Consider the following 22,132-nt stretch of genomic DNA (forward strand, 5'->3'; position numbering starts at 1 on the left):
ATTTTATTTACATTTTTTTATTCCTATTTATTTATTTTTGCAAAGAAATTACATATATTTCCTCCAATTTTCTGATGGATGCTTGGGTCCCCAGTTTCTTGAATTCGAGATACCAGCAGTTTTACTGCACAGCAAAGCACAAGATCAGACCCTTTTGTGCTTAACACAACGCCAAATTCAATTAAATCTCTGCGGCTGCAAAAGAATCACGTTTTTCTATTCTGTCGTGGTCGCTTAATTACCTTTGTCGGGAGGAGAATGACAGTGTCAGGATCACCCGTGTGGCAGTGAGCCATTGAGAAAGTCAGAGGTGTTTAGCTGGGTGGTGTTTGGGGAGTTGAAGAGTGCAACTTTGTGTCCAGTGAACCATAAAGAAAGTCGACTTCATAGAGAGCTGCAAGAAACAAATGAGTGTGTTCTTCATTTGTTTGTAAGATGTGGTGAATCAGTGCTATTACAAGTGGTGACCCCAATGTGATCAGAATCTCATTTAAAATGGATGGTGATGAGGGTGAATCCCTCACAGGAAGAGCTGAGGAGGGGAAATTAAAGATCCCCCCCCCCCATCCTTTTTATTAATAATTCTTCCGCATGGTTCATGATCCTCAAAGCACATTTCTCTGCCCTCAGTGTGATAAGTCAGGAGACTTACTTGGTTTACTTGTGAAGCATCTTCCACAGCAGATTGCCTGTGAATTGGAGGAGGTCTGTCAAGAAGCTGAACTGATACTATCACATCTGCTTCTACCACTACCCCTGGTGGCCCATTCCAGGCACCTACTACTCTGTGCAAGACAAAAATTGCCCTGCACAACTCCCTTAAAGTTCCCCCACATCTTAAATGCATATCCTCTAGTGTTTGAGATTTTTATCCTAGGGAAAAGGATTCCAGCCTATCTGTGCCTCCCAAAATTTCATAAACTTCTATCAGGTCTCTCATCAGTCTCAAATATTCCACAAAAACAACCCAAGTTTGTTCAACCTCTTGTTATATCTCAGAGAAAATCCAGACAGCCTCCTTTTAATCTCCTTTTAATTCAAAGCATCCACATCCTTCCTGTAATGGGGTGATCAGAACTCCACACAATCCTCCAAGTGCAGCCTAACCAAGGTTGTATAAAGCTGCAACATCATTATTCATGTACTTAATGCCCCAACCAATGAAAGCAAGCATGCCATATACTTTCTTTACCACCCTGGCCACTTTCAATGTCTCAGCTGGAGTATTCCGCTACTGGTATTTACCTCATATTGTTGCAAACTGCCTGCATATCCAGCAAAACAGGTCAAGACCAGTCCAGCGATTTTCTGCTTCAGTCGAGTCGTTGACATCAGCAAAGTGATCGATGAAGCAATAATGTGCCTTGTACACACCAATATTCAATTCACTGATGTGAGGATGGTCTTCACTGGGACTCCTCAGCTCTAGAACTCAGGATCTGGTTGAATTGGACAACTGGGCCAAGGAATAACAGATAGAACTTAATTCAGAAAAGTACAAGGTATTGCTCTTTTGTAGGTTTAACCTGAGAAGGTACAGTAATGATAGGGGCCTCAAAAGTGTACTTACATGAAAATTGTGATGCAGGTAGACAGAGTAGGGAACCTACTGAATATTGAAATGGCAGGACAGAGTGGACATGGAGAAGATGTTTCTAGTTGTGGGAGAGCACAGCGCAGTCTCCAAGTAAAAGGATGTCCCTTCAGAACAGAGATGGGGAGAAATTTCTTCAGCTGGGGTCTAACATATCTGTGGAATTCATTGCCACAGGCAGCTGAGGAGGCCAAGAGATTGCATATATTCAGAGCAGAAGTTGATAGGTTCTTGATTAGAAAGAGTATCAAAGATAATGCAGAGAAGGCAGAAGAATGGGATTGAGATTAATAATACATCAGCCACAATTCAAATGGCAGAGCAAACATGATGGGCCAAAAGGCCTGATTCTCCTCCGAATGATCTTATGGAAGATTACCAGTCAGGATACAGAGTACGGGGACAGAACATCCATTTATATCTGTTCAAGACGTTGTGAGATCATAGTTGGAATAGCTTTGGGAAAGATATCATTAAGCTCGAAAGGGTGCAGAAAAGATACTCGAGAATGTTGCTGGGACTGGCTTCCTTGAATTATGAGGAGAGGCTGGAATATCTGGGACTTTTCTCCCTGGAGTGCAGGAGGCTAATATGGGGGACAATAGAGGTTTATAAAATCATGAGGGGCATGGATAAGTAGTCAGAACCTGTTTCCAAGGATAGAGCAATTTAGAAATAGAGAGAGAACAGTGGATAAATGGGACAAGATACCAGAGGAAATGGGATTGTGGCCATGAGAAGGTGCTAGACAGATGTGTCTTGGATGAGTTATCTGTGAAAGGTTCTAAAAAGATGGTTTAAAAGTTTAAAATTAAGATTGCTTTCACTGTGGACAAACCAAATGACAAGGCAACAAAACACAAAATCAAAAGAGATGCTGACTCAGCCAGGAACATCGAGTGAAAACCCAAAAGGGAGTGGCACAAGAAGGGTCTCGGGACCACCTGCGCCCGGCAGCACTGGGAGTTGTGGGGGTGGGGGGGTGGGGGGGTTTTGCGTGAGACCTGAATATAATTCTGGATAAGATGGAGACTTTGGGCAATCACTTTATAGGTGTTTAAATCACAATGAGAGATAATGTCAAAGAAGATGACTAAATTTAAAGTGTCAATTGATCATTTAATGGAAGGAATACAAGAAAAGCCGAAAGCTATGGAGGAAGATGCGAAGAAGTAGGGCTTGGATAAACAAGCTATCCTAGACAAGATTGACCACATGGAGAATTTCAGCAGATCCAATAATGCTCGGATTAATGCTTTTAAGGAAGGGACCGAAGGGAGAGACTCGATGAACTTCTTTGAAACTTGGATCCCATGAGTGTTTAGAAAACATAAATTCAATGGAAAACTACAAATAGAGAGGGCTCATCGGACCCTGGCATCTGGAATATCTGATGAGCAGCGATCATGCCCAGCTTTGGTAAAACTTTTGAGTTACTGGGAATGAGAAGCGGTTTTGGGAACAGCATTTAATTTTTTTAACCAACATCATGGCCCACTTGAGATCGATGGCAGATAGATGTTATTCTTTCAAGACTTTATCCCAACTCTGATTAAACAAAGGAAGGAGTATGATGACATAAAATGGAAACTGCAGTCAAAGAAAATAAAAATATTCGATGATATATTTGGTGACTCTGAGGGTCGAAAGAACAGATGGTAATCGATGTTTTATTAAGACTGAGGAAGTGGAAGAATTTCTATGAAGATTATGAAAAGATTAAATATATTAAACAAGGAGATTAATAAGAATGTTTACAATGTGACCAAGTAAAAAATGTACTTTTTGAACCATCTTGTATTTATTGTTAAATGTTATGGAAATTTGCCCAGAGAACTCAAGAAAGAGTGAGAACTTGTTAAAAATAGTAGCAGGGTGGAGACTCCAGTCTGAGGGGTAATGGCACCAGGAGAGGATGATGGTGCTAAAAGGGAGGGGTTCTTCTTTCTCAGAAGATTCCATGGGCTTCTAGGGTTTCTTGTTTATGTCCCCATCAGAGCAGGGGCACTCTACATATTTTTATTTTAAAAGGGAAAGATCACTGTATTACTTGAATAATCAAAATGGTTTTTGTCACATTTGTGGCCCGAAATGTGAAGTTAATAAAACATTAAACACTAGTTTTATCAGGTAAACTTCTCAGTGTCATTTTATTCTCCCGTTTCCTTTGTTCTCCTGCTTGAGTTCTTATCTCTCTCTCATACCACGTGACTTCCGGTACATCTCATACATATTCATTATCATGACATCCCTCCTTTAATCAGAAATAAACTTTACCTTCACTTATCAATATCTCTCGGAAACATACAAACATCGTAACTAATGGTAATACTATAACTCAACTACATAAAATTTACTTCCTACAGCACTCATACATGCACTTTATGATATAAGATTAAAATACTGTCCCAAAGTTCTTATTAAAATTATGGCACAAAGTTTTCGTATCGTTTGGGCAGTTTCCGGTTTCGTTTCGGCCTGCCTGCGATATTGTCGTCGCTTCTCGGTTGTTCACTCTCGGCATCGGAAATACTGCTCGCCACGGCTTCGGGTGTTTCTGGCGCTCTAGTCACTTCATCAGGAGTGCTGGTAACTGCCTCTGGAACATCATCAGGTCTCTCAGTTTCAGCATCTCGTATTGGCCTTTCAACTTTTTCGCTCGATGTATCTCTGGACTGGTACCTTTTTACACCTGATACATTTCTCTTATACAGGACTCCAGTCGGAGACTTGACTGTCACCATACTGCCACTTCTGGATACGACAGTATAGGGTTGATGGTAATAAGGTGTGTCTAGCTCACCACCAGTTTCATGCTTCACTAGAACATTATCTCCTGCCATGATGTCTGAGTACTTGGCTCCACTTTTCGAATCTGTGTACAGCTTTGCTGCACCTTTCTTTTCAGCATCGTAGTCCCTCATCTCCTGGTCGTCTTGGATTTCCTTTATTTCTGGCATTTTTGTGCGGATTTTTCTCCCAAAAAATGCATCTGCAGGACTTTTTCCAGTGGTTGCATGAGGCGTTGCTCGATAGACAGCCACATAAGATAGCAATGCTTCTCGCCAATTTTGTCCTTCTGCGTGTGCAATCCTCAATCGTTTTTCAATGGACTGATTTTGTCTCTCTACTTCTCCATTGGCTTGCGGCCATTTCGGAGTTACTTTATGATGGTGGATACCTGTGGTCCTCATGTATTCCGAAAATGTCTCTGAAATGAATTGTGGACCATTGTCAGAGTATAATGTAACAGGTAATCCATATCTTGCGAATATCTCTGCTAATGCTTGTATTGTTTTTTCAGTGGTTGTGGACTTCAACACCACGTACTCATAGTATCTGCTGTAGTAATCTATCACTACCATAATTGATTCACCCGTCGGTAAAGGTCCAAGAAAATCAACAGCTACGTCGATCCATGGTCCTGTTGGAAGTTGCGTACTCCGGATCGGTTCTGGCGGATTACTCCTACTTGTGATTTGACATCCTTGACAAGTTTTAACAAATTTCTCTGCGTCTTTATCACAACCTGGCCACCATACCTTGGTTCTGAGGTTTTGCTTGGTACTAACAATGCCTAGGTGTCCTTCATGCACTAAGGATACGATCTTCGGTCTCGATCTTTGTGGTATCACCAATCTGCAACCTCTCAATACACACTGTCCGATGCAACAAAGTTCGTCTCTAATGGGAATATAAGCCTTGTGAGTACACTTGTCCCATTGTCCACTCTGTATGCATTCTCTTACTTCCCTGAGTTCTGGATCACGTTCGGATTCTCTCTCGACTTCCTTCGTAGTCACAGCTTTCGGTGTCGACTGAATAGCTACGAAGCGTACAAAGCTCTCTGTTTCAGTTCCCAATTCTGACTTGGATTGTGGACCACCATCCTTCACCAATCTGGACACCGAATCTGCAATGTTTGGTTTCCCTGCAATGTGGATTACTTTATATTTGTAGGGTTGTAGTCTGAGTACCCATCTCTCTATTCTGGCACATGGTTTGGATCTAGGTGCATAGATCACCTCTAATGGCTTATGATCTGTGATGAGTTCAAATTCAATGCCGTATAAATATGCATGGAACCTCTCACAGGCCCATACAAGTCCGAGTGCTTCTTTCTCTGTCTGAGAGTATCTTCTCTCCACATCTGATAATGATCTGCTGGCATAGGCAATGATTCTTGGTCCTCCATCATGCATCTGGACCAACACGGCTCCTAAACCAACCGGGCTGGCATCCGCTATGACTTTGGTTGATGCCGCCGGATGCACGAGTTTTTGCATCTGTCAGGCTTTGCTTCAGCGCTGTGAACGCTTTCTTCTGCTCAGATCCAAAATGAAATGGTACACCTTTCCTGGTTAGTTTCCTTAGTGGTTCTGCCACTGTAGCAAAATTAGGAATGAACTTTGCACAAAAATTGACCAATCCCAGGAAACTCCTCACCTCTGTTGCGTTCTGAGGTGCACGTGCCTCTGCAATAGCTTTCACCTTGGCCTCTGCAGGGTTTAGTCCTTCCCGTGTAAGTCTGTGTCCCATGAAGTCCATTTCTGACACACCGAACTGGCACTTGTTTCCATTCACGGTAAGGCCTGTCTCCTGTAGTCTAGATAGTACACGCCTCAACCGTTTGTCATGCTCTTCCTTCGTTGGTGCATGGACTATGATGTCGTCAGAAATGTTGGCAACTCCAGGAATGCTTTGAATCACTCGATGGATTTCATACTGGTAGATCTCCAAAGCTGCATTAATTCCAAATGATAGTCTCTTGTAATGATACAATCCACAGTGAGTCACAAATGTTGTTACATCTCGGGAACCTGGATCCAGCTCTAATTGATAATAGCCCCATTTCAGATCAATTTTTGAGAATACCTTACTGGTAGTTAGTTCTTGAAGTATTTCCTCCACTGTTGGTATAGGGTGTCGTTCTCTAACTATAGCTTCATTGGCCATTCTCATGTCAACACATAGTCTTATGTCACCCGTTGGTTTGGGCACAATCACTACTGGACTGACCCATTGTATCGAATGTTCCACAGGTTCAATAATGTCTTGTTCGATCAATTCTTTAATTTTGGCTTCGACTTTCCCACGAAGTCCAAACGGAGTTTGGCACATTGGTTGTGCCTTGGGTTTGACCATTTCATCTACCGCTAGCTTCAATTGTCGACCTTTCAGCTTTCCTACTCCTTGGAAGACTGAGGGGAATTCTTGCTTCATATCCTCGTATGACTGAATTGAATTGACACAAGCTCCAACATGAAGTATTGCCAGGTCTTGCGCTGTGCTTCTACTCAGCAATGGTTCTCCCCTCTCTTCTATGACCATAAACTCTGCTTCGGTGTACTTATCTCCAGCTTCAACAGTTGCAGTAAAACATCCAATGGTCTGCAATGGCTTGGTTGCTGTGTATGGATACAGTTTCTTGGAACACTTCTTTGAGGTACAGATGATCTTTTTCCTTTTCAACTTCTCCCATAAATGTCGATCAATCACATTACTGTCACTGCCTGAGTCTACAATGACCTGCACTGTCACTCCACCAATGATCACTGGGACCTTCTCATGACGTACTTCATTCAACGTAAGTTGGTAACAACTCTGTTCCTCCTGGGTATCATCATTGTCACCGTCTATCTGGCGAATGGTATCTTTCTTTCCAGGATACTTTCCTTTCCCCCAGGCTTTGCCTTTGGAAGTTGTACTCTTCCTCTTCTGGTCTGCATTGGACTTGCTTTTGCACTTCTTTGCAAAGTGCTCCTTACCTCCACACTTTCTGCAAACTTTGCCTTTGGCCGGGCAATATGGGTCTTTTCCAAAGTGACCTCGGTTTCCACATCGATAACACTCCACGTCATGTGTCGGCGTATATCTTGACTGATTATGGCGATGTGAGAGCCTCTTAATTTGCTGGCTTGAGTTGTCTTTCAGGGTCATAGTATGAAATTGCCCTTCAACAGCCTCTAATGCAGCAGCAATGGTTAAAGCATCGGTGAGTTCAAACTCACTCCCTCTTTCCAGTAGACGTCTTCTGAGTTTATCTGATATGCAGTGCTGTACGACTTGATCCAATAATTGGTTGTCCAAATCAGCTGGCATGTAATTGGCGTAGTCTCGTCACGTACTGAGCAATTGTCTGGCCATCTTCTTGTCTCGTTCTCCGAAATAAATGCCGTTGAAATGTAGCATTCAGTGTCACTACATAGTGTGCATTTAATGCATCTACCCCTTTCCGGTATTCATCCTTTCTTCCAGTATTCAAAAGTGTCTTAAATGTTTCCCGAACTGCGGGTCCAGCAGTGAAAAGAAGTTACGCCCTTCTCTGCGCTTTTTGTTCAACTGTACCGGTATGTAGAAATAGGCCACGACTGTCGGCATAGGATTCAAATTCTTCCAGCCAAGCCTTCCACTTCACACTTACAGTGCTTGCATCACCAGTCGGGTCAAAATGAGCAGTTCCACTATGTGTTAGAAAGTCACCGTCTGTACCAGCCATGAGGAAATATTCCAGCCCCAAAAGTACTGAGACAAAGAGAAAATTCTTATCACCTTGAAGTTGTCTGTAAACCTCTGTAATCTTGTTTAGTCTTTAATTTTCTTCAAGCTTATCCCATCCTCGTCGCCAATGTCACATTTGTGGCCCGAAATGTGAAGTTAATAAAACATTAAACACTAGTTTTATCAGGTAAACCTCTCAGTTTCGTTTTATTCTCCCGTTTCCTTTGTTCTCCTGCTTGTGTTCTTATCTCTCTCTCAAACCACGTGACTTCCGGTACATCTCATACATATTCATTATCATGACAGTTTTATTGCTAAACAATATTTGTTTAAAAATGGGTATGGATAGAACATTAATGTTTATTAGCAGTAATGTTAATAGGCTAAATGGAGCAGTGAAAAGGAAAAGGGTCTTGGCTCACATAAAAATTATTTAAAAACAGATGTATTTTCCTGCAGGAAACACACCTTGCTAAATTAAAAAGAGGATATTGGGGCAAGTAATATTGACTCCTTTCAGTTCAAAGGCAAACACAATAGCAATTTTAATGAATAAAAATGTACCAGTAAAGGTCGAAGATGTATCGATTGACCAAGCTGGAAGGTTTGCAATGGAATGTTGTAAAATATATCAGAATCCTAGATGTTTTATGAATATTTAAACCCTCCGAATAATGACAATGAAACATTTATGAAGAATAACTCTTTAAAAGTAGCAGAGGAGAGACAAAATGTATTGGTTGGGTGAGATTTTAGTTTTTGTTTTGATCCAATATTGGATAAATCAGCGAGAATGATAATGAAAGTGAGAACTGCAAAAGCGATATTATAATTTCTGAAAGATTTAAATCTGATTGATATCTGGAGGAAGCTCAACCCCCCAAAGAAAGAGACTTAGCATTCCACTCAATCATGGAATCTTCAAACAAGGATTGATTTATTTTTAATGTCTACACAGTTAAAAAGCAGTAGTAAAAATGGAATACTTGGCGAGGATACTGTTAAACCACTCACCATTAACCTTAAACATTGCAATAGTGGAAAAGCAAGAAAATGTTTACAGATGGTGTCATAATACCTCATTGCTGAGAATGACAGACTTCTGAGTTTATTAAGAGACATAGAAACATAGAAGATAGGAGCAGGAGTAGGTCATTCGGCCCTTCAAGCCTGCTCCGCCATTCAACGAGATCATGGCTGATCTTAAAGTTCAGTACCCCGTTCCCGCCTTCTCTCCGTAACCTTTAATACCCTTATACTGAAGAAATAGATCTAATTCCCTCTTAAATATATTCAATGAACCTGCCTCTACTGCTCTCTGTGGCAATGAATTCCACAGATTCACCACCCTCTGGATAAAGAAATTCCTCCTCATCTCGGTTCTAAATGGTTTGTCTATTATCCTCAAATCATGGCCCCGGGTTCTGGACTCCCCTACCATCGGAAACATCCCTTCTGCATCCATTCTATCCAGTCCTGCCAGAATTTTAGATGTCTCTATGAGATCCCCTCTCAATCTTCTAAACTCCAGCGAGTATAATCCCAATTTGCGCAATTTTTCCTCATAAGTTATTCCTGCCATTCCAGGTATCAGCCTGGTGAATCGCCTTTGCGCTCCCTCCATTGCAAGAACATCCTTCCTTAGATAAGGTGACCAAAACTGCACACAATACTCCAGGTGGGGTCTCACCAAGGCTCTGTACAACTGCAGTCAGTAAGGAATATCCTTATTCCTATACTCAAATCCTCTTGATATGAAGGCCAACATATCATTTGCCTTTTTAACCGCCTGCTGTACCTGCATGCTCGCCTTCAGTGACTGGTGCACAAGAACCCCTAGGTCTCTCTGCACTTCCCCATCTCCCAGTTGATTTTATTTTGTGAGACTAATCTCTCTTCCACTGATAAACTTTAAGCGTATCCCATATCAAAAAGCTATTATCTGAGAGGGCAAATTATTTCTTATACAAAAAATCTTAAAAGAGAACATAATGTAGAACTGGATATTTGGAGAAAGAGATAACAGAACTTGAAAAGAATATCAGAACTTGAAAAGAATATAGACACTTGGAGAACAAAAAACAACTGAGATATAACACATGACAAACATATAAAATGAAAAAAATTAATAACTAAGCAAAAATATTATGAATTAGGAGAATGAGCAGATAAGGTCTTGTCCTGGCAAATGAAGTCACAGTAGTCGTTGAGGAAGATAAATGCAATTAAAACAGAATTTGATATTTTAACATACAACCAAAAAGAGATTAATTATATTTTTAAGCAATATTGTACAAAACTATATAAATCAGAATTATTAGGGGATGGTGATGAGATGGACAAGTTCTTAGCAAATATTGAGCTTCAAAAATTAGAGAACAGATCGGGTTAGATGCCCCTTTCACAAGAGAAGAAGTTGAGAAGGCTCTGAACACTCTGCAGGCTAATAAGTCTCTGGGAGAGGGTGGGTTCCTGCCTGAGTTCGCGAGACAATTTGAGGATTTGTTGATACCTTGAGATTAAAACTGAAATTATAAGGAGAAATCCAGATACTGAAGGCTTCAAAGTTGGACAAGAAGAACATAAAATCATTCTATTTGCTGATGCTGTGTTATTGTATTTATTTATCTGATCTGTCTGTCTCTCTGGAGAAATTGAAAACAACACTAGAAAAATATGGAAGACTTTCATATTATAAAATTAATATGGATAAAAGCGAGATAATGCCATTGACGAATTTTGAAGGTACCAAAAAGGAAGTTGATTTAAATGGAAAAAAGGTGGAATTAAATGCTTAGGAATCACGATTGATAATAATTAGAAAATTTCTACAAATTAAATTATACTGCCCTATTGGGGGAGATAGAGAAGGATTTCCAGAAATCAAAAGATTTGCCGATTAGTTTGATGTGGAAGAGTTAACTGTGTTAAAATGAGAGTGATACCAAGATTACAATATATTTTTCAATTTCTGCCTATTTCTTTGCCAAAAAATTAAATAATTGTATTAGGCAATTTCTATGGAATAATAAGGTGCCGAGAATTTCGCTGGAAAAAAAGTAACATGGGAAAACTTAGCCTACTGGATTTTAGAAATTATTATTTGTCAGCTCGAGCCAGATTTCTTTTATCTTTCTTTGAGGAAGGCAGCCCCCCACCCTTCTTGGTTTTGAGTGGGACTATACTCAATGAAAGAAGGGGCAGTGAAAGATTTTATCTATAAGTGGAGTGTTCAGTCAATAACAAAAAAGACCATCCTATATTAATATGTGATTACAGTATGGCAAGAAATTAAAGTGTGTTTTGGGACAAAAAGCAGGGATATCATTAAGAGCACCATTATGTAAGAATGTGTTGTTGCCTATGGATGGAGGTAACAGAATATTACATTCCTGGTATAACAAAGGAATAAGACATATTGAAGACAATTATGCAGAGGGAACTCTTATGTATTTTGATCAACTAAAACAGAAATATGGTAAGGCTAATGGAACTTTCTTCTGCTTTGTCCAGCAAAGATCATTCTTGAGAGAAAGATGGGGGCTAATGTTGGTCTCACCTGAAGTTAGTGAAATGGAATAAATGATCAGGCTGGGGAATACACCAAATTTATAACAAAAAAAATGTACTATGCTCTCCAGGGTGAAAGTGTAAAACTTGGTTTACAGAGGTCAAGAGAGAGATTGGAGTCACACTTCGGTGTTGTAATATCAGAAAGATGTTGCTCTGACTGGTGTTTGGATACCACGAGATCAATTATAAATGCAAGATATAGACTGGTTCAGTACAACTTCCTACACCAATTATATCTTACACCACAGAAGCTACTTAAGTCAAAATCTGAAATATCGGAGATGTGTTTTAGATGTGGCATTGACATAGGAACGTTTTTACAAGCTATGTGGTCACGTGTAAAGGTAAGGCATTTTTGGGAGGATATTATGGAAACATTAAGAAAGATAACAGGAGTAGTCTTCCCAGAAAATGTGGAGATTTATCTTTTGGGTAATTTTATTGAAATAAGTAATAAGTTAACTCAGTTCCAGATTTCTTTTGTCAAAGTAGCTTTAGCAGTGGATAAGTAGTGCATTGGAATTACTTGGAAGCCCGACTCTCTCTTGTTCGTAGCACGATGGACAGCGGAGATGAATAATTGTATACCTTTGAAGAAAATTTCATATAATCTAAAAAAACAAACATGACATATTTGTCAAGATATGGCAGCCATGTTTGGACCATATAAGGGTCCATTCATTATAATAATGATAATAACAGATGCTGTTACAATATAAACTGATGTGACTTACCCACATAGAGTTTTTATAGATAGTATAAATGTGAGCTCTGATGGTGTGTGGATTTATATTTAGTAGGGGGGTGGGGCGAAGAATGTTTTTTGCTTTGTTTTTGTGGGACAAAATTTAATATTTTGTGATATTGAAGATTTTATTATGTGTATTTATTTTTAAAATGAAAAATAAAATATTTATAAAGAAGATACCAGAGAAAGTGATAGAACAGATACAACTGTAATGTTCAGAAGATATTTAGATAAGTATATGTACAGTAAAGGTTTTGAGAGGTATGGACCAAATGCAGGCAAGAGGGACTAGCTTGGGTAGGCATTGACAAATTTGGCCCCAAGAGTCTATTTTCGTATTCACGAGAGCACAAGATTAGGAACAAAGGAAGTAGGAACAGGAGTAGGCCAAAAATGGCCAATCAAGCCTGCTCCGCTATTCAATACGTTCATGGCTGATCGAATTTATGACCTCACTCCACCTACCTGCCTTCTCCCCATATCCCCTAATTCCTCTATCATGTAAAAATTTATCTAACCGAATTTTAAACATGTTTAATGAGGCAGCCTCAACCACTTCCCTGGTTAGAGAATTCTAAACATTCACTACTCTCTGGGAAAAACTATTTTTCCTCATCTCTGTCTTAAATCTACTCCCCTGAATCTTGAGACTGTGTCCTTTCATTTTAGGTTCCCCAGCCAGCTCAAAAAACCTTCCTACATCTATCCTATCCATACCCTTCATAATCCTATATGTTTCTATAAGATCTCCTCTCATTCTTCTGAACTCGAGCGAATACAATCCTAGATGATTTAATCTTTCATCATAAGTCAACCCCTTCATCCCAGGGATCAACCTAGTAAACCTCCACTGGACCGTCTCCAAAGCCAGTATATCCTTCCTCAAATATGGAGACCAGAACTGGACACAGTACTCCAGGTGCGGTCTCACCAGTACCTTATACAGTTGCAACATTACCTCCCTACTCCTGAATTAAATTCCTCTAGCGATGAAGGCCAACATTCCATTTGCCTTCTTAATAACCTGCTGCACCTGCAACCTAACTTTTTGCGATTCATGCACAAGCCCTCCCAAGTCCCTCTGCACAACAGCATGCTGTCGTTTTTCACCCTTTAAATAATATTCAGCTCTTTTATTTTTCTTGCCAAAGTGGACAACCTCACACTTACTAACATTGTACTCCATCTGCCAGACCTTTGCCCACTCATCCAGCTTAACTATATCCCTCTGCAGACTCTCCACATCCTCATTACAATTTGCTCTTCCACTCAATTTGGTGTCATCCGCAAACTTGGCTACACCACATTTTGTCCCCTCCTCCAAGTCATCAATGTAAATGATGAACAGTTGTGGGCCTAACACTGACCCCTGTGGCACCCCACTTACCACTCTCTGCCAACCTGAAAAACTCCCATTTATCCCGACTCTCTGCCTCCTGTCAGACAACCAATTTTCAATCCAGGCCAATAGACTTCCCCGGACTCCACCTTCCGGTAACTTACTGATAAGTCTCTTGTGCAGCACCTTATCAAACGCTTTCTGGAAATCCAAATATACAACATCAACCTGTTCCACTCTATCCACCGCACCCATTATATCCTCAAAGAATCCTAACAAGTTTGTCAAACAAGATCTTCCCTTTCTAAAACCATGCTGCGTCTGCCTGATTGAACCCTGACGGTCCAAAAGTTTCACTATTTCATCTTTAATGATGGCTTCAAGCATTTTTCCAACTACAGACGTCAAGCTAATTGGCTGATAATTTCCAGTCTTCTGCCTACATCCCTTCTTAAAAAGTGGCATGACATTTGCTGTCTTCCAGTTTGCCGGGACCTGCCCAAAATCCAAGGAATTTTGGTATATGACCACCAATGCATCAACTATAACTTCTGCCATTTCCTTCAGAACCCTTGGATGCATATCATCAGGACCAGGTGATTTGTCTGGCTTTAGTCCCATTAGTTTCTCCATCACTACTTCCTTTGTAACAACTATTTTATCAAGGCCCTCCCCACATTCACATCCTTAACTCCGCACTTGGGCATGCTGAACGTGTCTTCCACCGTGAAGACTGACACAAAATATTTGTTTAATGCCTCGGCCATTTCCTCATTATTTGCTACCAGTTTTCCTTTCTCATCCTCCAAGGGTCCTATGTTAACTCTGGCCACCCTCTTCCATTTTATATATTTATAAAATTTTTTGCTTTCTGTTTTTATATTTTGTGCCAATTTACTTTCATAATCCTTTTTCCCATTTCTTATTACCCGCTTTGTAACCCCTGTTGTCTCTTAAAGTTTTCCCAATCTTCCAGTTTCCCACTGCTCTTTCCAGCTTTGTACACCTGCGCCTTCAATTTTATACTCTCCTTTATTTCCTTTGTTAACCACGGTTGATTTTTCCTTCCCTTGCTGCCCTTTTTCCTGACCAGAATATATTTTTGTTGCACATTACAAAATATTTCTTTGAAAATCTTCCACTGTTCCTCAACTCTTTCATCAATGAGTCTGTGCTCCCAGTCCACTCTGCCCAATTCCTCCCTCATCCTATGGTAGTCACCCCTGTTTAAGCATAATATATTAGTTTTAGATCAAACTATTTCCCCTTCCATCTGAATGAGAAATTCAATCATACTATGATCGCTATTTCCCAGATGGTCTCTGACTATTACATCATTTACTCTACCTATCTCATTGCACCACACTAGATCCAGGAGAGCATTTTCTCTTGTGGGTTCCTTAACATGCTGCTCAAGAAAGCTATCACGGATGCATTCTATGAAGTCCTCTTCCAGACTCCCTCGACCAACTTGATTTTCCCAATCTATGTGGAAGTTAAAGTCCCCCATGATTACTGCCATATCATTATTACATGCCTCACTTATCTCTCTATTTATTTCTTGTGCCACTAAACTATTGTTAATTGGTGGGCGATAGATAACACCCACCAATAATTTTTTCCCTTTGTTATTCTTTATCTCTACCCAAATGGACTCAACATTATGCTCTTTCGATCTTATATCATCCCTCACTACTGCCTGGAGCTCATCTTAGATTAAGAGTGCAACTCCACCTCCCTTACCATCCTGTCTATCTCTTTGCACCACCTGATACCCTTGAAAGTTTAATTCCCATTTAGGGTCACCTTGTAGCCATGTTTCCGTGATGGCGACCAAATCATAGGCATGGGTACCGATTTGCGCCTCAAGTTCACTAACCTTATTTCTAATACTGCGGGCATTCAGATAAAGTGTGCACTTTGTCCTTTTAATATCTAGTGACTTCTGTAACCTTTTCTTTTGATTTTTCTGCCCACTATTTTTCTGTGTAATTTTCTTAAGACTATCATTGATCCGAAAACTCACTGCACCATCTGATTTTTTTACTTTCTCCTCTCAACATTACTTTTCCTATTTTACTTTTCCTGGCCATTACTTTATCTTCCCTACCCTTTTCCCTATCACTCTGGTTCCCATACCCCTGCCAAATTAGTTTAAACCTTGCCCCACTGCTGTACCAAACATACTTGCCAAAATGTTGACACCTTTTGGATTTAGGTGCAACCCGTCCTTCTTGTAAAGATCATGCCTTCCCCAAAAGAGATCCCAATGATCCAAAAAGCCAAATCCTTGCCCTGTACACCAGCCCCTCAGCCACATGTTCATTTTCCTTATCCTTACATTCTTTTCATCATTTGCATTTGGAACAGGTAGTAATCCCGAGATCACCACCCTAGCATTCCTGTCTTTCAGCTTTCGTCCCAGCTCACTGTAATCCCTTTTCATTACCTCCTCCCTTTTCTTGTCAATGTCGTTTGTACCCACATGCACCAAGACATCAGGCTGCTCTCCCTCTCCTCTCAGAATATTTTGGATCCGATTTGTGATATCTCGTACCCTTGCACCAGGGAGGCAGCACACCATGCAGGTATACTTATCTGGCTCACAGAACCTCCTGTCTGTACCCCTGACAATGGAGTCCCCAATAACTACTGCATTTCTCCTTTTCCTTTTCTTTTGCACCACTCTGCCAGGCTCATTGCCATTGACCTGGTGCCCGTGGCCATCTTCTGTCTGGTCATCTCCCTCAACAGAATCCAACACAACATAACTGTTGCTGAGTGGGATAGTCACTGGTGTGCTCTCCATTTTTCTCGCTTTTTTCTTTCCCCCCCTGATGGTTTCCCACTTACCTGACACAGGTTCTGGAGTATTTATCGCCCTGAGTCGATTAACTCCTCACTCTCCCTTACAAGCCGCAGGTCATCAATCTGCAACTCCATATCCCTAATTCACTCCCTTAGTAACTGCATCTCGGTACACCTGCTGCAGATGTGGCCATTTGGGAGGGTGGAGGTCACCCATTGTTCCCACATCTGACACCCAGTACAGAGCACTAACCCCATTGGCATGACTCTGAATATGAAGGCAAATAACTCAGCTTTACCATTTCTCCTTGCCTGCTTTCTTCCTCGCTGGCCGCTCCCTCCCCTTTCACTCCTTTTATTGGACCCTTGACCAATTAACCCTGTCACTTTCAGCAAGCTCCTCCTCCTCTGACTCCCAGCCCGACTCTCTCCAAGCTCCTCCTCCAACTCCCAGCCGAACCAAGTAGGCCCAAGCCCCGGTAAGCCCCTGACTTTAATAGCTTACCTTCTCCTCACTTTCAGCAAGCTCCTCCTCCTCTGACTCACTTTCGGCAAGCTTCTCCTCCTCTGACTCACAGCCCGACTCTCTCCAAGCTCATCCTCCGACTCCCAGCCGAACCAAGTAGAACCGAACGAAGCAGAAAATGACCATTCACAAATCCACCCTGAGCTAAACTCTTCTCATATCTAGTTCCGAATTCCCACTCAAATACCACCTAAACAATCCCTGACTAATAACAGAGCAACAATGGCACAGGGATTGCTTAAAGAGATACGTGATAGGAAAGAAAAAGGTTGAGAACCAATGCTCTACAGTGGTCCAATCCCCACCTTCTTCCCTTTCACAAGGAGTCAAGCCTGGAGACACAGAAATACAGTATGGAAAGAGGGCGGCCTTCAAGCACCCAATATACACTAATCCTTCCTAAGCCATTCTATTCTCCCTGCATTCCCATCAACATCAGCCCATCCTTCCTGAGATTTTGCACACAAGGCCATTTATGAGGGCAATTAAACCTATTCAATAGTTGCAGAAACACCATGTCAAACAGCAAAGGTTGACAGCCACGAATACACGTGTGTGTGTGTGTGTGTGTGTGTGTGTGTGTGTGTGTCTGTGTGTGTGTCTGTGTGTGTGTCTGTGTGTGTGTCTGTGTGTGTGTCTGTGTGTGTGTCTGTGTGTGTGTCTGTGTGTGTGTCTGTGTGTGTGTCTGTGTGTGTGTCTGTGTGTGTGTCTGTGTGTGTGTCTGTGTGTGTGTCTGTGTGTGTGTCTGTGTGTGTGTGTGTGTGTGTAAATATATACATACATATTCAGCAAGCATTGTCTTTTTTCTTTTACAGGAGTATACCATTGACATCTTTTTTGCCCAGACCTGGATTGACAGCCGCCTGCGGTTCAATAGTACAATGAAAATTATCACTCTGAACAGCAACATGGTAGGTCTCGTATGGATACCAGACACCATCTTCAGGAACTCCAAGATGGCAGATGCTCATTGGATCACCACACCCAATCAGTTGCTAAGGATATGGAATGATGGGAAAATCTTGTACACCTTAAGGTGAGTTAAGATATATCTTGCAACTTAACAGAAAGATTTGAATCCTGCCAATTTTAATGATCAAAGCCATTTTGAGGAGAATTTAGTTCAGTTAAATTCTCAAAACATTAATTGTACCCAGGACATTCTCGTGACGTTGGGGGAGAGGGATTATTTTTGCAGTGGCGGCCAATCTACTGCATTATCATAGAATCGCAGAATGATGGAATCATACAGCATGGCTATTCAGCCCGTTCCACCTTTCAACACCATTTTCCAGTGACATTTCCACCCTTTCCTTCCCAGCCTGCTCCATCTCTCCATCAACCCCTCCTTATCTGGATCCCCCTATCATTTGGCAGCTTCCTGCATCACCTCCTCCCTCCATCTCTTTATGTACTTAGTCCCAGTGTATGGTCTTGACTCTTACCCTCCACAGATGCTGCCGAACCCTCAGAGTTCCAGCGGGATTATTGCTTTTGCTTCTACCGCCTGCAGTCTCCTGCTCCTCTGCTTTAACTGATCATTTCTTTATACTTTCTGGATGTCCTCATGGCTACCTTGAAGGAAGTGAAAATAGAGATCTGGTTTGCCCCTGATAACCAGCTCCGTCGAATGTAAAGTTTGTACATTTTCTCTACTTGGGCTTCGGTTGGGGTCTCCCATATCCCAAATAATTGACCATTGTAAACTGTCCCTTGGTATTGGTCAGTGACAAAAGGACCGAAGGGGAGCTGATGCCCAAGAAAGGAAGTACTTTACTGGACTGCAAGGGAAATGGGTTAAAAATGGCAGACCCGATGAGATAAAAGAAATCCTTCAATGCTATGATAAATAGTAGGTTCTACTCTGCCCCCAAAATGGGACAAGACATTGATATTTTAAGTACACCTGCTTGTGATGTTTATCGATGTGATTTCCTACATGACAAATAATAATTTCTAAAATCCAGTAGCCAAAATCTTCCTATGTTATAATCCCATGTTAATTTTTTCCAGTGAAATTCTCGGCACCTTATTATTCCATAGAAATTGCCTAATACAATTATTTATTACCTGGGCTCGGGGCTATTTTACACCTTTCTGAGGGTCAAAATAGTTGTTGCTAAATAACATAATACTGTTGAAAACTGTTTAGATCAGAGCATGAACTCCCTTTGTTTAAAGTACAGGGTAAAACTAATCCTAAATTGCTTCCCAAATCTGAATTACTCTCTATTTTATGTCCTTACAGTCATTTCATTAACACAAAAACATTGATTTTCCCTAAAGTGTAAAGCAACAGTTTCCCAAAATTATTTTGGCTGTAAGAATTTATTTGTTACTTGTAAATGAAGACATACCAAGCATCATTTGGACATTTAAAGCAAGGGAACTGATATTTTGTATGAGACACCGTACCAAAAGGTTTCTTTTGGAAACCATATCCTACAATGAAGTGGTCAACAAAAAACATTCAGGAGTGTTTTTGACAGCCAGCTTTGTTGAGGCTTCCACTTATCCGGCTGTTCACGTTTTTATTAGCATTTTCTTCCCTGCATTCCTCCCATCCAGTCATCCCCAACATGGTTCAACTTGCAAAGACAAAACCTTTACTGCCGAGGTTGACGTTGAGACTCTCCAGCAAGTGTCATGGGAAACACAAAGCATTGCAAATGTGCCTTTCCTTGCAGGTCAACATTGGTCTCCCATTAATGGGCGGTTGTCGTCCAAGATTGCTTGCATTGCATCAAGCACTGACAAAGCCTGCACACAAAAATGTGAAAGTCAGTCAGAAATGGACAATAAAAAATAAAATTAGAACACAGGGGAATATGAAAAGAAATGTCAAGAATGTCTATAAATACATCGGTAGCTAGAGATTTTAAAAGAAGTTGAAGAGGCACTTGAAGGTCTACAAAGATGACATGTCATCAAGGGAGGAACTGAGCACTTCAAATCATTTTTTCTCTATGTTCAAATAGGAGACTGCCTCCTCGGGAATTCAAATTAGGTAGTGGAGAAGTAATAAGAGCATTTGGAAAATGCACACAGAACAACTGGCCAGAGTAATTGTGGGTATGAATATTTATGGATGAATATAATAGGTTGGATTTTCCTTTTAAGGTACAGTGATTTTGAGTGTCAGATAAATGTAGGGCAGTTATTAGTTCTCCAATCCCTAGTGCTGAAAAACTTCAAAAAACATGTTTTATGTACAGGAAAAGACAAAAACATTGCAGTCATGATCAGTAAGAGGAATAAATATTCTACTAATGGTGCATTAGATATTTCAATCTTCCCAAGATAGCTGAAGCATTTGAATTCGATCTAATAATTAATCTGGAAATATATTTTGTATCACCATCAGGACATCAGTAAGAAAACATTTATAGAACTTGCAATTTATTTTCCTGTGTTATAATTTATCTGGCCTCTTCCTACATTTGCCATTCTTGTCCTTTTTAAATGCATTTTACAATCTGTTTTTTTTTCTGCTCCTTGATGCTTTATTAATTTCTTGGTCAGCTATTCCTAAACTCCAAATTCTTTCTAATCCACAGACTTGGTGTTCCTATTTTGGTAACTGAATCGGCCCCTTCCTTTAAACTGATACAACCTTCAGAGCCCGCAAATAAAACAGACAATGCAGGAAATATTCAGCAGGTCATGCAGCCTCTGTGGGAGGAAGAGCAGTTAATGTTGCAGACAAAATCTGTTCATCAGTGGGCCCTTGTTTACGCGAGACCATTTTTTGTGTGTGCTGTTTATTTACGTCAGGGGTGGCCAACCTTTTAATTTAAACATACAGCGTGGTAACAGGCCATTTCATCCCACGTCTGTGCCGCCCAATAACCCACCCCCCCACCACCACCAGTACGTACTCTTGGGCCGAAATGGCCTGTTACCGTGCTGTATGTCTAAATTAAAAATTAAAAATGAAAAGGTTGGCCACCCCTGATTTAAGGGATTGTAGATTTTGTGTGTCCTTTTTTTTAATGTTTGGCATTGAATAGTGTACTGTCTGGATTGGTGCCAGAACTCTCAACTTTTTAGGATTTAAACTGCTAGAATGGATTAATGCAGTGAAGGAATGGATGCTAAATTTGCTATTGACACAACGATATGTTGGAATACAAGTTGGAAGACAGTGTAAGCCAGCTACAAAGGGACAGAGACAGGTTAACTTAGTGGGCAAAGAATTGACAATTTGGCTAAGCGTTGTTAAAAATGAAATTGTTGCTCGTGGCAGGGGGGAAAAAAAGAAGCATTTAGCCAAAATGGTGAGAGATTGCAGAGGGATCTGGGGTGTCCAAATCCAGATTTGAAAAAGGCTACTTGCAAGTGCAGCAGGTAATTTAAAAAAATCTAATAGTGTGGTATTAGTTCTTGCAGATGAAATTGGGAATAATTGTAGGGAGGTTACATTATAAATTATATTGTTGAGATTACATGTTGTGTACTGAGTAGCTTTTGTGTTATTATTTAGGGACGGATGTAAATGCATTGGAAACAGTTCTTGGAAGAATTACTAGATAATACCTGGAATGGGTGGGTTGTCAGATGAGGAAAGGTTGTTTTCCGGTACCGCACGGATGGCAGTCTCTTCAATCTGAGGCGCCTGCAAGCTCACACCAAGACACAAGAGAAACTTGTCCGTGAACTACTCTTTGCAGATGATGCCGCTTTAGTTGCCCATTCAGAGCCAGCTCTTCAGCGCTTGACGTCCTGCTTTGCGGAAACTGCCAAAATGTTTGGCCTGGAAGTCAGCCTGAAGAAAACTGAGGTCCTCCATCAGCCAGCTCCCCACCATGACTACCAGCCCCCCCACATCTCCATCGGGCACACAAAACTCAAAACGGTCAACCAGTTTACCTATCTCGGCTGCACCATTTCATCAGATGCAAGGATCGACAATGAGATAGACAACAGACTCGCCAAGGCAAATAGCGCCTTTGGAAGACTACACAAAAGAGTCTGGAAAAACAACCAACTGAAAAACCTCACAAAGATAAGCGTATACAGAGCCGTTGTCATACCCACACTCCT

At 40.9% G+C, this 22,132-nt stretch overlaps 1 protein-coding gene across 1 annotated transcript in view; it reads left to right on the plus strand.

Moving 5' to 3' along the window:
• The window catches only part of LOC138739574 (gamma-aminobutyric acid receptor subunit gamma-3-like), a 483,253-nt gene that overhangs the window by 244,853 nt on the left and 216,268 nt on the right, over positions 1-22,132 (plus strand). Inside the window, exon 4 of the mRNA XM_069891900.1 lies at positions 17,905-18,125. Within this exon, the coding sequence (XP_069748001.1) occupies positions 17,905-18,125 (221 nt within the window). The remainder of the gene's footprint in view (positions 1-17,904; positions 18,126-22,132) is intronic.

This window comes from Narcine bancroftii, chromosome 7, assembly GCF_036971445.1.
Source record: "Narcine bancroftii isolate sNarBan1 chromosome 7, sNarBan1.hap1, whole genome shotgun sequence".
NCBI classification, from domain to species: Eukaryota; Metazoa; Chordata; class Chondrichthyes; order Torpediniformes; family Narcinidae; genus Narcine; species Narcine bancroftii.